Raw genomic sequence first — 18,145 nt, forward strand, 5'->3', positions numbered from 1 at the left:
CCTCTTTTCAGGTCATTGACCAAGGCCTGTCGTGTAGTACTGGGCTGATTCGTCATCTTTCTCAGGATCAATGAGACCCCACGAGGTGATATCTTGCATGGGGCTCCACTCCAATTCAGCTTGACCATCATGTTTAGCTTCTTCCGTTTTCTAATGATTGCTCTAACAGTGGATCTATTTTTCCACCAAGCTGCTTGGCAATTTCTCCATAGCCCTTTCCAGCCGTGTGGAGTTGTACAATTTTATCTCTGGTCTCTTTGGACAGCTCTTTGTTCTTGGCCATGTTACAAATCTGAGTCTTACTGATTTTATGGGGTGGACAGGTGTCTTTATGCAGCTAACGACTGCATAAATATTACTTATTTACTGTGTTAGAATACGTTTGATATGTACTACGGCATCATATGTTTAAAATGCAAGAATTCAAACAATTATTTTCTCAATTCAAAAATTAATTCTCTGGTACACTCCTGTTAAATGTATCAGTTCAATCGATGCTAAAAAAAAAAAAAAATTCAATAAACATTTAGAACTAGAACTTTAGGACCCAAGTCCTATAGAATTTCTATAGAAATTCCATTGTTCTGTACAAATTCTATAGATGACTATAGAATTTCTATACAATTTTTTTCACAGGGATATAAGATTTTAAGTGAATAGTTATCATACTGTATCAACCATCCATATGCCCATCCACCCATTTTCTTCACCGCTTATCCTCACGAGGGTCGCGGGGAGTGCTGGAGCCTATTCCAGCTGTCAACGGGCAAGAGGCGGGGTACACGGAGACAAACAGCCGCACTCACAATCACACCTTGGGGCAATTTAGAGTGTCTAATTAATGTTGCATGTTTTTGGGGTGTGGGAGGAAACCGGAGTCCCCGGAGGAAACCCACGCAGGCACGGGGAGAACATTCAAACTCCACACAGTCGGGGCCGGGATCAAACCCAAGTCCTCAGAAATGTGAGGCCAATGCTTAACCAGCTGAGCCCACCGTGCCGCCGCAACCATCTCTAATATTTTAAAATTTTGACTACAAGCATGGCCCATTGAACATGGGCGATATTTACACAATGTGCGTTAAAAAAAATGCTAAATTAGAAAAAAAATACAAGCATCTTCCACTATCAATCATTTCAATTTCTTGACCGACCATTAATATCAAAATGACCATTATAAATGGGCGTGCACCTGAATACAGAGTACTCCCTATTACAGTTGATCCACTTGTTAGATTGTGATTTCATAAGCATAAACATGGATCTGCGCTTTCCTGCAGCGCCTCCGGTTTCGCATACAAGATACTGTACCGCACTTACTATAAGACAGTTAAGCATCTCGCATCCGCGTGCGCGGAATCACGTTTTCAAATTTCCAAAGACCAGAATGCAACTCGTCAGCGCGGCTCTTATTGTGAAAGCCGCATCCGGAAGTTGCGAGTGGAAGGCCCCGGTAACGAGCTCCACCGTAGTTGAGCGAGGGAAGCGATACAATCACTTGTGAAGGACGCGGAGAAATCCAGTCGCCGCCCGCCACCACTTTGGCTATCTTTGAACAATCGTCGCCGTAAGATTCGAGTCGGCAGGTAAGACTTTTGGATGGCGGCCGGGCCGAGACAGCGCAATGTGTGCCGTCGGCCTGTTGTGGTCGGAGGCCGTTGCGCTGGCGCCCCGAGCCCGAGCTGCTCTCTTCTCGGGGATCCATCACGTATGGCGCTCTTTGCTTTCGAATCCGAAGCGGTTCTGTCATGACTTTATCGCTCATTTAAAGGGAAATATTCGCTGCTCGTCCGCTTCCCAATACCGATTTCCTCGCACCCAAAAGTCCTCATTTCAGATCAATGGCCTATTTTTGTCATTTTGTAAACCGGGGCCTTGTGAAACATTTCGAGGCGTTCTGATATCTCCAGTTTAAAAAATGTAAACTCACGAGTTTATAGTTTGAGGGAGGAAGACACACACACCCCCTTTAATTCAAAACTTTTGTACAAAGAAATCTGGGGGACTTTTCCACGTTTCGTTTCCGACAACCACATATTGCTGGCATTGTTCGCCGCGTAATATACCGAAGTACATTTTATGAGGATTATTTGGCGAACTGTTGTTTTTGTAATAAGACATTTTAAGTGGCCTTTCCACGGGCTGAACGCGTGTTTGCAACGCCGCCGCAGCGAGGCGATGGTGGCTCTGCTATCATGGCAGTTATGGCTGGTTCTAGGCGTCGCAGTACATTGTTTGTCTTAAGAAAAGCAAATATATCTATATACACGCAAAAATCCACTCTTATCCAGGCGTTAATGCTGAATCTCGTTTTGAAATTCTCACCCGTGTTCCGGCCATCGTGGCCGCTTAGCACCGTTTTAAACCCATAACCTGAAAAAAATGCCAACATTGAAGACCTGACCCTTGTTGGCTGAAGTGGTTTAATTTAAACCCGAATGCCTCATGAATGTTTAATGTTAATCGATTTGTTTAATTAAAAAGTCTGTTAATAGGATAAAATAATTACATAATAATGTGTACTCAAATGATTTTAAAATAGTAACATTTCAAACGCAATGTTGTAAAAGTGCTAATTTTCTATAGAATGATGTGTTTTTCTTGCGGAATGGATGATAAATGAGTCATATTTGAGACATATACAGTGAGCAAATCCTGGACAGCTAGTGTTAGCACACTGTATTGCATCATTTCAGAATCGCATCGACGTAGTTAGTCGTCGTGTACCTGGCGTACATCTCGGATATACTGTACTTTAATTGTTTCTGAATTTTGCCCAATTTGCTACATTTATACTTAGGTGTTGCGTACACAGGCCCCTGCTGTTCTATTGGAATAATCTGCTGTCACCACTGTACACAAACACTATTTCTCATTTGCTTATTTCAGAAAATTCCTAACTGATAAAATGTTTCATTATCTGTTACACTGGAAGAGATGATTATCTGTGTGGAGCCCATCTGTGTCTTGAGGATACATTGATCTTGTTTTGTCATCTTTAATCGCTTTTTATAGTTGCTTGTTGCAGTCAGCCAAAGTTTGGTTTCCACTTGTATCTTTCGCTCTTTTTTTTTTTTTTAAATGAACTGTGTCAATTCATCACTCATGCTGTGATTGTAGCAGTTGTAATGCTTTGGATGAGGGGTTATCATTTCAGCCCGTCTGACCCAGTTTGTCCTTTCACTTGCACCGTCTGATTTTGCTTAGAAAGTCATCCAGTGTCAGCGCTCCGGATCATGTCTGGGCAGAGGAAAGGTGCCGCAGCTCGCCTCCTTAAATGCGCCTTTTGTCGAACCAGCCGGGGGAAGGAGTGCGGCCAGCTGCTGGTTTCTGACAGACAGAAGGTGGCAGCCCACCATAAGTGCATGGTGAGCAGAATATATTTGTGTTGTGCTTCTTCTAGCATGTGACTCGAGAGAGTCATTTCACTCTCACTTGTCAACATTATTCAATTTGCTAATTATGCCCTTTTCTTGTGTGTGTGTGTGGTGGGGGGGGCATCAATCACAATATAAATTTGCTATGTTTTGCCAAATATATGTCAGTGCATATATTTGGATTCGTTAAAGGATTTCTGATGAACGGCAGGACGGCGGATCAGCTGGTAAAGCGTTGTCCTCACCTGTGTTTGGTCCCAGCTTTGCATGTGTGCAGTTTGCATGTTCTCACTCCAGTTTCCTCCACATCCCAAAAACATGCAACATTAATTGGACACTCTAAATTCCCCCTCGGTGTGATTGTGAGTGCGGCTGTTTGTCTCCATGTGCCCTACGATTGGCTGGCAACCCGTTCAGGGTGTACCCCGCCTCCTGCCCGTTGACAGCTGGGATAGGCTCCAGCACTCCCCGCGACCCTTGTGAGGATAAGCTTTGAAGAAAATGGATGGATGGATTTTTGATGAAGATACATATTAGAAAATATAAAAGCTACTGTATACTGTCAGATAAATGTTTCATGCTTATGCGGTTTATGATACCGATATTGATCATTAATGGTGAATGATTATTGTTATTGAGGCTAGTGTTCCTAATGGGATTAATAACAAAACAATTAAACTAATAGATGGTTAATTAGAATACCGTAATTTCCAGGCTATAAGCCACAACTTATTTCACATGCTTCCAACCCTGCGGTTTATGCAGTGATGAGGTTAATTTGTGCATTTTTTTTTTTCGAATGGCCGCAAGGGGGCACTCGAGCGTAAAAGGCAAGAGTGAGACCGGTGGAATATATGTGCCGAGGAAGTGACTTTTACCGGTCCGTCCCTGTTAGCGCTGTGCTAGCTTGTTACTACCTTTTCTTTTTTTTGTTTTGTTTTTACCGGTATGTTTTTTTTTTTTTTTAAACCGGCCCTGTTAGCGCAGCACAACGCTAGCGTTAAACTCTCTGTGTACCGTCTTTCTTTGTAAATATCTCGCGTTACAATGTGGGCACTTACGCCTTTTACACAACTGCGGCGTATAAATGTACCAAATGGTATTTCCTTTACAAATGTACTGGGTGAGGCTTATAACCAGGTGCGCTTTGTAGGCCGGGAATTATGGTAATGTGAATTTCAATTAAGATGACACAAGATCCACTAAAAACATTTTCTTTGTTTTATTGAACATGATCATCATTTTTTTTAAACTTCTGCAGAAAAATGTTACTGCATGAATTAAATCTGTAAACATAGAGGATTCAATTATACAGTTAGAAGTTATTTAGATGCTAACGTATTGGATGGCTCTTGATACATTACACTCAGTATTTGTTTGCTCATTTGTCATTTAGAGTTTATTGTACTGTATTATTGCCTTGTAAAGTCTACCTTTCCCCCTCTTAATTCTGAGTCATGGATAATTCATTGTTAGCGCATATATATATATATATATATATATATATATATATATACACACACACACACACAGTATACTGTATATATGCATCCGTCTGTGTGTGTGAGACAGTCAACAAAGTCTGTCGGCTTTTATTGTGAAAGTAGAAAAGGAAGCTATTCAGTCAGGTCCATAAATATTGGGACTTTTGTAGGGGGAAAAAATGTGCAACTGTGGGAGCCCCATTTGTTCATGCATTTTTGTTTCATGTAAATTCTGTGCAGTTATACTTGTAAATAAAGTACGTTTTCAGTGTTCTTTTATGTTCAGATGTTTTAGATTTTCTCTAAAGAATTTTTTTTAAAGTCATTGTTCTGCTTGATCTGCCTGCTTTGACAAAAATGCTCTTTGCTTAATTTTTTTTTGCCCCTCCAGAAACAGATTTTGCTAAAAAGTCGTCTATACTTGACTGCTGATTACTGAATAACGGTATAAGCTATAGACTTTTTTTTTTTCTTCTGCTGAAAGGAGAGCCTGATCTTTCTTTTGGTGGTTTTGGTGTTTACGTAGTCATAATAAACAATATTCTGTGGGGTTTAAAAAAATGAGTGACATTGCTTGAAAATGCCTGGCAGTCTCGGGGTTCCCTTCTCAGGAAACAGATGGCAGTAAATGAGTTAAGGAGAAAAATAGCCTTGGAGCAAAAAAAAAAAAAAAAAAAAAAAAGCTATATAGCTTGTGTGTGTGTGTCTGTGTCTGTGTGGTCCTTGTCCCGATGGCACTGGTGGACCTGATGGTCTTCTTCAGTGAAGGATACACAGGTTGAAAGGGATCAGCAGCAATTATCCCCCACCCCCTCCCTTCTTCCTTACCCCGGTTTCATATAGGTCGCTAATTGACAATTGCTATTGTCCAGTCAGCCTCTTCTATGCGTACCCCGTCCTGCACTCTGCCCTTTGCGAGGGCAGTTGCTGAGGCGAACCACACGCTGTGATCGACGATAATAGAACTGTTCCCTCCGTGGTTCTGTGGAACCTGTACCGAAATGAGCTTGGATATGTTGCATTTCCATAATTGCCTCAGAACATCCTACTGTGCGCTTTCTCGATGATTGAGGTGATGTTGGACTTCCATAAGGAATCGTTTGTTATGATGGTGCCTGAAAATTTGACCAAATCCCAGTCCTAAACTAAGGTGTTATTGATTGTGAGGACAAGGAGGGGGTGGAGGATTTGTTATTTGACCTTCTTCTGACCGTCTTCCGCAGGTTGACCACCAAGTTTTTTCTAGAGTATCATTTAGCTAGTTGAGACACTTCCTGTCTGTAATCATTATGTCTCAGACCGACCGAGCTTGTGTCATCCGTAAACTTGGATCAGCTTGGTGGGGTTGCGGGAAGTTCAGACATTTGTATACAGAAAGAAGAGAAATTGTGGGATTGTGTACACAGCCCTGAGGTACCCCGATATTGGTGAAACAGGGATCAGAGATGAGGCCGAAGCCACATATCCTGTTTCTTTTCTTGTTTGTGAGAAAGCTCTTGATCGTATCCACGTTGGTGAAGTCTTCTCGATGACAAACATAGAACTTCCTCTTGGAGAGTATTTTTTTTTTAATATTTATACTCTATATATGTCCATCTTTTTTGAAGGAGTTGGTCTTCACCAGGGGGAAAAAAAAAATTGTACGTTACTGAAGACACTTGCAGTGAAGACCAGGCAGAATATCACCAGGAATAAAATCCAGCAGCTCATGATGTCTATGGATCCGAGACTGCAGGGTCTGATTGATTGCAAAAAATTTGAAACCAAGTACAATATTGACAAGTGGAAATTTGATTTGAATAATTTTTCCCAATACTTTTCATTCTTTTACAATAACATTTCAAAAATATTCAATTGCTGTCATTGCGATGAAGTCTTATCAATAAATATTCCTGTATCAGGGCACTTAATGATTGGTACCTACTCACTCAGCTGAATGACAACACAGCATTTCCATGTTTTAAGCAAGCTAGGCTTAGCCATATTGATAATCTACGTGTTGTGTTTTATAACGTAACTATTTTTACAACTGGGTTGATGAAATAGTGAAGCATTATTGATGGCAGAGATAGTCTGGGTAGGTTCATTTAAAATAAACTGGAGTGAGTGATGCGCATAACGCAAAAAATATCCCCCTCTAATTTTTAACCCATGTCCCCTTTCAGATGACATTCCCCATTAGTGACCCAAGAAACCAACACTTGGTGAATTCTTTTTCATGATGATAGTGAGAACTTGAAGGACATCATGTTGCTGTGAATGCCTGGCAACCCCAAGCTTCTAGACACTAGTAGACTGTGATATGGACTCGGAGCCAAGGTCTTTTCTACATCAAAATTGAAGATGAGCAATCCAATCAGAGCAAAGCACATTTACCTGTCGCATATTAATGCGAAACCAGAATTAATATTTTTTGCCAAGTATGTCCAAAACACAAGGAGTTTGTCTTCGGAAGTTGGAGCCGCTCTAGTACGAAAACCACCCCTGTGACAAAATGTACTTTTATGACCTAAAAAAAAAAAAAAAAAAAAAACCACACTACTGAGAGTAATTGAGTAATGAAAGATTGACAGTAACGTAGTAGTCCTAATACAATGACAATTGTACAAAGTCCTCAAGCAATTTGGAGCTGTTTGAAGTGACCTAATAGTACGACACTCTATAGTTCAAATGGTGCAGATAGTTCTCAAGCACGAGTGGCTGTTCTTGGCCAACAGGTATGCAAATAATGCAGTGCTGAGAAGACTACAGAGAGTGCAAAATCAGCAGCGTGTTACAATGGAATTGTATGGCAAGAGGGAAGAAAATGTTTGAATGGCTGCTGGTTTAGGTTTGCATTGTTCGAGGGACCTGAGGGAAGGAGTTTGAGGAGGTGGTAACCGGGATGTGGGGGTTCCAAGAGGATTTTTCCATGCACATGTCTGGCACTGTGCAAGTCATCAAGAGTGGGTAGTGTGCTGAGGAGAATTTTTTTTCAGCAATCCTTATTGTCTGCCACAGTCTGAGTTTGTTTTGTGATGGTGGAGCATTTGAACCAACCTGATACTTCACACATTTCCAGAGATCTATTACAGGTCTTATGTGAAGACTGGTGTGAGCTGTTTCTTGCAGACTTTGAGACGGGATGGGGCTGCCGCTTTGTTGATCTTTTATTGTTTAAAGATGCGTCTCATATTTGTGGGGGGGAATCACGGAGGTGTGATGGTGGTCGTCTGTGGTGCAGCTGGGTGGGTGTGGGGTGTGAGAGCGTCCTCTTCAAATCTGGAGTAGGAGCTGTTCATGTCACCAGCCATTCCTTTGTTGTTCTTCGCTTTGGGGTCGGTGGGGGGTTATGATGGTCACTTTTAGTTGGTTCGCAATTGTTATATACTACAGACTGACCTGGAGTCATTGGTAGTAAACTACTAAAGTACCTTTTCCGTCTTTTCTGAATAATTTCTCTTTGCGTTGTTAATTTCCTTTGTCAGCCAGTTCCTAGACCCAATTGTACTGGGCTCTGTCCTGACTTCAATGCGTGTCCTTTTTAGCCTGGCGATGTTTGGTAGTGAACCTGGGCATGTTAAGATTGAATGTGCAAAGTGAATTTGTCTCTACACACACGCATCTGCACAGAAACTAATATCGGATGTGGCAGTGTCCGTATCTTCGTCCAGGTTTTTCATTTGAACTTTCAAAGACCCTCCAATGAGTGCTGTGTAAAAAGTCTTGAAGTTCAGTTTTGGCTCATTCGTCAACGTTTTTACCACACGCTTCATACATTTAAGTTAATGCCTGTATGTTGGTATTTGGTGATTTAAACAGTTATCAGACAAACCCAAATCTTCACGAGGAATAGCACTGTACAAGTCCTGTAGTCCCCTCAATGAAGTTGGAAGCCCGGAACCATTACCGCAACATTGGGGATGCGTTCACAATCCAATGTCTCTGTGAAGCACAGTGCGGAGCGGTGTCTGAAGTCCTTACTGGTCTTTGTGAGAAATTGGAAGTCGTACATTTTTTTGGGGGTTAGGGAGCGTAGATTTGCGAGATGAATTGACAGGAACGGTATTCAGAATCTACACTTTTGAAACTTAACCTACACTCTGGAACGCTTCCCTTTGTTGCTTCCTCTGTGCTACGTAGACCACAGCCGCTCCGCCGGTGAGTAATTCCGAGGGAAAAAATTTGGATTTCTTAGGTGAAAGAAAGTCCAGACTACACTCCTTAGTGTGGCTCAAGTTTTCCCTAGTGTAAGTAACACATGTGAGGTCTCGAACAAAAGGGACAACAATATGCACAATACTAGAGGACACTCATGTGGCGACCATTCAGTTAGGTCCCGTCTTGAAATAAAATCCATTTCACCTGCCAGGTGTAAAAAATTACTACAGTATCTTAAAAAGGACATTCTGGGCATTTCTAGCAATTCAATTGTCTTGCAGACCTGAAAAAATGAAATCAAAGACTGAAAATATGGAATAGAAAATTGGGATAAGAATTTTAAGTGAGAGGCACATAAAGCTTATAAGATGTTTGAAATCCCTACACCGATTACTTGATTTGGATTTGAAGATCATAAAAGAGAAGAAAGATGAGAGTTTTCAGTTGAGGCACAACTTGTTTGCTACATTTGATTGTGATGGTGTTTCAGGACAAAAAGATGAAATTTGTGCTAATGTCCCAATATTTATGGCTCTGACTGTTTTTCAGAATGTTTTCAGTACACTGTTGCACTTTGAACACAATTTAGTCAGCAATTACCAAAACATCAACAAGCAGGTCGTCTGCATTCAAAATAAGGGTCAAAATGTCAACATTAAACAAAACTATGGCCACAAATCTTTGGGCCAAACACACTTTATTACATTCATTTCTCCTTTTCTTTTTTCTGTAAGTCTAGGCATTTGTCCTTTGTACAATTTTATTTTGGATCAGCTTCGTGTTGGCCTTCACTGATGAGATGGGATTCTATGTCATTTTGCACCTCATGATTCATCAGTTTGAAAAATAAAATAATGATGTGCATCTGAGTGAAGTTTCCCAATGTCTTACCTATGTTTTTTTTTTATGTATCAATTACATGTTAATCTCTATTCTGAAGGACTTTTACTGTACTTCCTTTCTAATGCATTTATCCTGAAATCTTTGCATTTAATTTTTTTCTTGTTTTCTAATCATTTCATCACATTTAATGTGACACCCCCCCTTCCACAACATCTAGGAAACTTTAAATTTAGGAAACTTTACATGTTATATTGTGTATCTATTTCTAATTAAAACAAAGCAATCAAACCACTGATAATGCATAAAATGGTATGGTAAAAGTCTGTAAATAAAGTTACATTTTTGATTGTGGATACAAGACTGCATAAATAATGTATTTTTTTCCATTTTCATGTTTGTGGCTTAGCTTTTCTCCTCTGCCCTGGTGTCGTCGCACTCAGACAATGAAAACATTGGAGGTTTTTCCGTTGAGGATGTAAAGAAGGAGATCAAAAGAGGAAACAAATTGGTAAGTCTTGTTTAACAAAGACAGTTGTAAAGCAGGGCAGTGGATCCTTCCAATTCCAATAACCACGCAATTCTGAAGAGGACTAAGTTTTGTCGGAAATCATTCCTCACGTCACACAAAAGCTAAATGTTGAACTTTGGTAACACGGGTATCGAGTGACCTTAGTTTCCTGTACATCACGGCAGCGCAGTCAAATACTGTATTTTCCGCACTATAAGGCGCCCCTAAAAGCCTTTAATTTTCTCAAAAGCTGACGGTGTGCCTTATATATGGCTCAATATTGAGCCTTTAGTGCAGCTCCATCTAATGGATGCATAACGTAACCCCAGCCTCTACTGTAGCGTCTATTCTATGCGCCTTATATATGGAAAAAGTTTTAAAATATGCCATTCATTGGAGGTGCGCCTTATAATGCGGTGCACCTTATAGTGCGGAAAATACGGTAATTCTGTTTTGAGTTTTACTTGACATTTTGTCTGTTTCTGAGTTTTTGTTGTTTTTATGCATCTATTTATTTATTTATTTTGCAAAAGATAGAACAGTTTCAACTGGGGGTTCTCGGAATGCAGATCTATCATTTCTCTAGTTCAGTGCCAGTGCATGGAAATGCCGCAGTCAACCATGAGTTGTTGCTTATTAATGAACATACCTGTTTTTGGGGCTGGGGGATTAATCGAATTTAATCGTGATTTCAATTTTGGCTTCTCACTATAGTGCAAACTTAATCGAAGAAAAAAAAGTGTCCAACGGCATGGTGGAAGTATGCAATTTCTTGCGCTGTAAGAGCACCTGTGTTTCTTGCAGTAGCAAGCATCACCTATGTTAATCTGCCCTCCCCGAGCATGCGTTAAACTGTTTATGGACACCCCAGTTGGAGTATACTGTAAAATTGTGCACAACAAAAACAGTTAAATACAGCATGCTTTGTTCTCAAAACTTGTCTGCTTAAAACAAACAAAATGGGGGGGACCCTAGTGATGGGTAACAAAATATTTACATATTTGCTCAAATGTTGTAGGAACACATACAGAAAGGTAATATAAGAATACTCACAGACATACTCTAATCCGTGATAATAGAATAAGTTAAAACCTGACATTCTTCCACCTTTTTTGTTTTGTTTTTAATCATAAGTGCGTATCTCCATGCATACACGACACTGCCCTAAGAGGTCAAGGTGCACGCACCAGGAACAACAGGTAGTTATTATTATAATTGTTTTTTTTTTTTATTGCCATGAATACCGTAATTTCCGGCCTATGAGCCGTGACTTTTTTCACACGCTTTTAACCCTGCGGTTTATGCAGTGATGTGGCTAATTTGTGCATTATTTCTAACGACCGCAAGGGGGCACTCGAGCGGAAAAAGGTAAGAGTGAGACCGGTGTAATATATGTGCCGAGGAAGTGGCTTTTACTGGTCCGGCCCTGTTAGCGCTGCGCTAGTGTGTTACTGCAGAGTCTCAGTGATTTTTACCAGTATGTTTTTTTTTTTTTTTTTTTTTTTAAAACCAGCCCAGTTAGCGCGCCGGCACTAGCGTTAAACTCTCTGTGTACCGTCTTTCTTTGTAAATATCTCGTGTTTCAATGTCTGTGTCAATGTGGGCACTTGCGGCTTTTACATGGCTGCGGCCCATATATGTACCAAATGGTATTTCCTTTACAAATGTACTGGGTGACACTTATAACCAGGTGTGCTTACGGTATATTATTTGACAGTCATGGGTGAACTGGAGCCTATCCCGGCTGGTATTTCATAAAATGAATCGAGGTTTCATGACCGAACGGAATGTGTTGAAATCAAATTACATGTTCACTGGCGTCATGGAAAAGTGTGGCTGAGATCTTCGAGATTATGCCTGAGTCGCGTCATCGCATCAAAGACACTGAAACGTCAGACTTGAGAGCATCTTTAACACGTACCGCTACAGATGTGCTCATCGTGTCACCGGCCTGGTGCTACTATCGGCTGTGATGTGAATACGTGCCGGAGGACTTACCACTATTGCTGTGCTGTGAAGGACAAAGCCCAGGTGAAAGAGAATGCATCACAAGGAACTTACCTGTAAGTGACTTTTCCTTTGGACTCCGGGGCAGGAAAAAAACATTTTCTTTAAACTTATTATTGAACTATTATTTACTCACAATTGTAGAGTTTACTGCCGCAAACATCGAGATGCTTCCCGAGATGACATAGAAGGTAGGTCTGTGTACTGCGTAAAAGTATGTCTAATTCCTGCACGTTTCCTCACATTTCACTTGTACAACTTGCATGTGTATTTTCTTTGTTTTCAGATGAAGAGGAAGGCGTGGCCAATGACTCGGACTCCTCGCTGCCACAAAATAGGGGCAGAGGAAGATTTGAGAAGGGAAGAGCCAAAGTTCGCGGCCAGTCAGAAGACACCCGCTCCGCTTCCTTTCAGGCTGCAGACGAGGAGACTTCTTCACATGTAGGGCATCTCGCCTGCACACGGACAGTTTTAGTGTCTGTGCCGTTCACTTGCATGGCGGAGTGATCGTGTTTGACCTATTAGCGGCGTACTGTGTGTTGTAGCGGGAGAGGTCGCCTCTTCGGGCCAGTCCGGGTGATAGCGGCCAGCGCTGCGGTTTTTGCCACGCTGGTGACGAAGAAAATGAAACAAGGGGTGTGCTTCATACCGATAATTCCAAAAAAGTGGCTGCTCACTACAAGTGCATGGTAAGGCGGCGTCTATGTATACTGGGAAGGGATATACAGTACAGCCTCGGTTCTCAAATGTCCTCGTTCTCAAAACAAAAATTTCAAGATTTTTTTTCCATCTGTTTTCGAACGAAAATCGGTACTCGTACGCCCCAAACAAAACCCGGAACAGACAGAACGCGTGGCTGACCCACGACACGCTTTGTTGTGAATTCCCACACTGCCGAAAGAACCTAGAAATATAACGCTTGCGGCTCGACCAGCTGACCCATCCACGATGCACTTTGTTATTGTGAATTCAAATGAACCCCCGAAAAAAAAAAAAAAAAAAAAAAAAAAAAACGGGAATAACGCATGCGGCGGTTCATTTGATTTTCAAATAAATTGGTTCCTGAACCGCCTTCTGGAACGGATTGTGGTCTCGAACCGATGTTGTACTGTACTTGTAGAAGCTGAAGTGATCTTTCATCTAAATGTGATGTTTTTGCATCTTTTATTTTTGATTGACAGCTTTTTTCATCTGGGACAGTTCAGTTGACCACCACATCACGGGCTGAGTTTGGGAACTTTGACGTGAAAACAGTAATCCAAGAGATTAAAAGAGGGAAAAGAATGGTTAAAATATTTTCTTTCTACTTTTTTCTTTTTCTATGAATTACTCTGAAATCTGAATATTGTCATCTAATCGACATTTGTGGTCGTCTTATTTTATTTGAAGAAATGTACACTTTGTACCCAGCTGGGTGCGACCATTGGGTGTGAGATCAAAGCTTGTGTGAAGACGTACCACTACCATTGCGGTCTGCAGGACAAAGCCAAGTACATTGAGAACATGGCACGCGGAATCTACAAGTGAGCACGTCTCTGATCGATCTTATTTCTACTCAAATAAAATGCTTGAACGGGCCATTATTTACACTTTTTGTGATTGAGTCACAGCTTTGTAGGAGATGATTTCTTATTGTTCGGAGGTAGTTATAAATCATCTTTTATTTCAGACTCTATTGTAAGAACCACAGTGGCAACGAGGAGCGGGATGAGGAAGATGAAGAACGAGAGAATCGCAGTAGAGAGAGAGCGGCAATCCACCACGGAGGAACAGCGTCGATGCAAGTGAATGGCAACTAGGGACAATGTAAGCATTTGAAGTCCGTAAATCATTGTTCAATCTAAAGTCCCTACAAAACACTTTGGAATTTGAATATTTACACTGAGCTCATCTGTGCATTATGGCTTCCAGGGACGATGCATTTTCGTGTTGTAAGCACAGTTAGCTGAGCACACGCTGCCGTTGTAAAAATGGGGGAAAATTATATTAACTAGGTAACAAGTGGGCTGGATACATGCTGACGGAACAAGCCACTTGGTTTTTGTATAATAGGGGAGGAGCGACTCATGCTGGGCGCCTAAGTGCGTCACATGGTGCTGTTATATAGAGCTCGTGCACCTACGTCATCAAATCACGTCACTGGCCGGAAGTGTCAGTCAAACAGACCATTCTTCAATGCTAAGTTGGTTGGAGGCGACGCGAAAATACGTCTTATGGCACGATGCCCAGAGTTTGTCCGCTACCGTTAAACATTCAGAAGGTGATAATAAACGAAGGGAGAGACACTTGGCATAGATGACCCATATTTAATGCCGAAGTTGATGTTTTCGCCGATAAGAAATTGGACTGTTAACCTGTTTCTGCTTGTCTTGGACAACTGGATCTACACATGGATTTGGCGAGTAACTCGTCGAGATTTACACGGAAGAGTTTGAAAGTGTAGAAAAGTCTGGACTTGAATACAAATACTTTGTTGCTGGGTCTGTTGTCGATCAAGAATAAATCCCACATAGTGATGGAGCCACTCAGATTTTTTGAATACAAATACCAATATTTAAAGGTCATGTGTCGTCAAACGGATGATTTTTGGTATATTATTAATGAAAAACCCACAGCCAATATGGTCCAATGTGTTTTTTCACCACAAAACATGATTGACGTATTCAGCTTTTTGTAACTCCCGCCATGAAAATCCTCTCGAGGGATTTGTTTTCGAGAAGAAGCAGGAAGTGACGTACAGGACAGAGGCGCCCCCTAGTGGACTTGTTTGTTTCCATTAGTTTTACCTCCAGGAAGGTAGCTCGTTGTTCCTTCGTGTTAGCCAAAATGCCGGCTCGTTGCATTGCTGGACATTGCTTGAACACTCGAGAGAATGGATTTAGCCTTCATAAGTTTGCAAGAGACCTGGTTCGTTGTGAACAATGGATTGCACGGGTGCAGAGGACGAGAGCTTTGCAGGTTCCAAATAACAGGTAGGCAGTAATGTGCCCCGGCTCGACGGTGTTCAACAAGTACTGCGGCGGCTTTGAACATAAACCCTATAAGCAGCATGGCTCGGCTCCACCTCCTCCTTATATGCCACCACAGCGAAGAAAATCACCCACACCGGCTGAGGCGTCGCGTTCGGCGGTCACTGCTTCCGCGAAGGCTACGCGTCGCCGCGATAGCTCATCTCTGCTGCGGAAGTGGATCGGCAATTTAGACTGTCCAATTAATGTTGCATGTTTTTTGGGATGTGGGAGTTAACTGGAGGGCCTGGAGAAAACCCACGCAGGCCCGGGGAGAACATGCAAACTCCACACAAGGAGGGTTGGGATTGAAGAACTGTGAGGCCGGCGCTTTTCAGCCGAGCCACTGCGCCGCTTGCTGTCTAGCCATTATCTTCAAAAATGTTTAATGTTCTGTATTTAGAAAAAAAAAAATTGGAATCATCACATTTACTTGGCGATCATGTTTTTCAGCCACAACGATAGAGCACAAATAAGTTCAGGTTTAACATCTATTTGCTGTTACCTGGTTGGTTTTTCTGTTTTACAGGTTCGACAGTCGCGCAAACGGCAAAATGTGTTTGAGCTATGAGTTTTTATACAAAATCTCAGCCTACCTTCAAAGCTGTGGAATTTAGTTTCCCAAAAACTGTCCGACACCACGCCTTCCCAAATAAATGGATACACTGCATTGAGACTAGATGAGCTTTTCACGCACCGGTGGTACCTACAGAGCACGGACTCCTGCAGAATCGTGAAAAGCCAAAGGTTAACATTCACAAAAGAATCCTGGATATATCTTCAACTATTTGTGCTACTGTCATGAATAAGAGCTGGATAGACTGAACTTTAAATGCTCACCACACAGACTACTACACATAACGAACCCATAATCTTTCTTTTCCCCTCACTGCAATAATCGTCACCAGTCTACCAAATTGTGCAGGTTTATCATTTTGTTTTTGTTAATCATATCGTTAAAAATATCTTCAGAAGCCTTTCTTTCTTGATCTGTAATACATGTGCTACTGTGTAATCATGAGTAATTTTGAATATCTGGATTTCAGATGCTCATCAAATCCAAGATTTACTGGCATGCACTTGCATTCGTCCACATTTTAAGGGTGGATTTTCTTCTTTTTCTATTTAGCCGCTAAAGAGCACAGTACAAAGCTCTTCAGGAAAGTTGGCTTGACTTTGTTTGGTGTGATGTTACATGTATCCCTACAAATGTATCCAATCAATTTTGGAAATAGAAAATGTTCCGTATTTTTCATGTTTACTGGAAAAAAAAATGTGCTGTTTTTATTTGAGTGGAGAAAGTAACAAAATCTGCTACTTGTATACCTGGTAACTTGGTGTTCCGCTTCCAAGAGAAGAATGTCACACCAGCCAAAGTATCATGAAGATGAAGTCACTGTGTATCTTTGTGAATTTACTTTTACATTCTTCAACCGGACTGAAACTTATGCTCACTTGGAACATTCATTCTGCCTTTTTAGTATTTTCAATAAATTAATTTGTGCATTGAATTCATGTAAATGCACACATTTCTCTTTGCATAATTGTTTTTAATTCTTCAACAATTGACCCATGATTAACCAAAGGAAAAGTGTCCCGTGAGAGGCTCTTTCATCCCCCACCTTGAAATCTGTCACAGTTAAAATTGTGCTTTTTGAGGCCCCGGTACAACATATAGAACAGAGGACAAGGAACAACATAGCAACAAGAACAAGACATTTCTGTTTATAGGAATTATTCCTCAGAAGACGTGCAAGACGTGAAATCTATATAGATAGGTGTGTTAATGTCAATTGTGCAAAGGGAGCAGTTTAAGTGATGAATTGTGCAGTCTGTAAAATAAATATAAAATATATATTAGCCATACTAATACTGATTTGATTAGACCAGCAGGGTATGAGTGAGTGTCCTAACATGGCACGAGACAGAAAAATAACAGGTTCGCTGATCAAGAATTTAATGACTTCATTGCCAGGGGGTAAAAAAATGAACCGTTCAAATGCCTGCTACTTTTGACTTTCATCGTTCTGTATCGCTTTCCCGACGGAACGAGCTGGAAGAGCTGGCGGCCAGGATGTGGAGGGTGTGAAAGGATCCTCCCTGCTCTGGACCCAGTTCGCGTTGGGTGCAAGTCCTCGATAGTGGGCAGCGTGGTGCCGACAACTCGTTCAGCGGTTTTCATTGCATGTTTTAAAATGCCATCTTTACTGTATGTCCAAAATGCAGAATTATCTGTTCCAGTTGTTGTGTTCATGTTTAATTGCGTTTGTTTTTATGTCTGTTCAAAGCAAGACGATTTCATTTTCATTTAGCTTTTGTAACAGACCACAACAGTAGAGACTGCTTAAAAGCAGCAGGCATTTAACATTCACAATATCTAACACAGCCCAAACAGCCACAACATTATCACCACTTGCATGATATCATATCCAACCCATCTAAAATTGGACCGTAGGTGTAAATAATGTTGCTTATTGTGGTTGTAATGTGCATCATAATGAGGACTGTTTAGAAGATTTTGGTTGACCTGTATTGGTTTGAACAAGCAAGTCAAAAATAAGTCAGTTCTCAGTATTATGATCTTACACCACTGCTAATTACAACCACAAAGGTAACCCAAGAACAAAGCAAATTTATTTGTAGAGTGCATTTCATACACAAGATAACTCAATGTGCTTGACACGATTAAAGGCATTTGAAAACAAAGAGATAAAACATTCACAATGGGATGAAAACAATAAAAATGACAAAATATATTTCAAAAAAGGGTAGTTGAAA

General features: G+C 41.1%; 1 protein-coding gene across 1 annotated transcript; it reads left to right on the forward strand.

Moving 5' to 3' along the window:
• The first annotated feature begins 1,406 nt into the window (after positions 1-1,406).
• On the forward strand, positions 1,407-16,900 carry phf6 (PHD finger protein 6). The gene is made up of 11 exons (XM_061835550.1): positions 1,407-1,586; positions 3,208-3,368; positions 10,251-10,352; positions 12,282-12,415; positions 12,504-12,550; positions 12,646-12,800; positions 12,905-13,048; positions 13,541-13,645; positions 13,749-13,882; positions 14,029-14,165; positions 15,897-16,900. Exons 2-10 carry the CDS (start codon positions 3,237-3,239, stop codon positions 14,156-14,158), a joined length of 1,083 nt encoding a protein of 360 aa, XP_061691534.1. The 5' UTR covers positions 1,407-1,586; positions 3,208-3,236; the 3' UTR covers positions 14,159-14,165; positions 15,897-16,900.
• The last annotated feature ends 1,245 nt before the right edge of the window (positions 16,901-18,145 follow it).

Source organism: Syngnathoides biaculeatus, chromosome 11 (genome assembly GCF_019802595.1).
Source record: "Syngnathoides biaculeatus isolate LvHL_M chromosome 11, ASM1980259v1, whole genome shotgun sequence".
Taxonomy (NCBI): domain Eukaryota; kingdom Metazoa; phylum Chordata; class Actinopteri; order Syngnathiformes; family Syngnathidae; genus Syngnathoides; species Syngnathoides biaculeatus.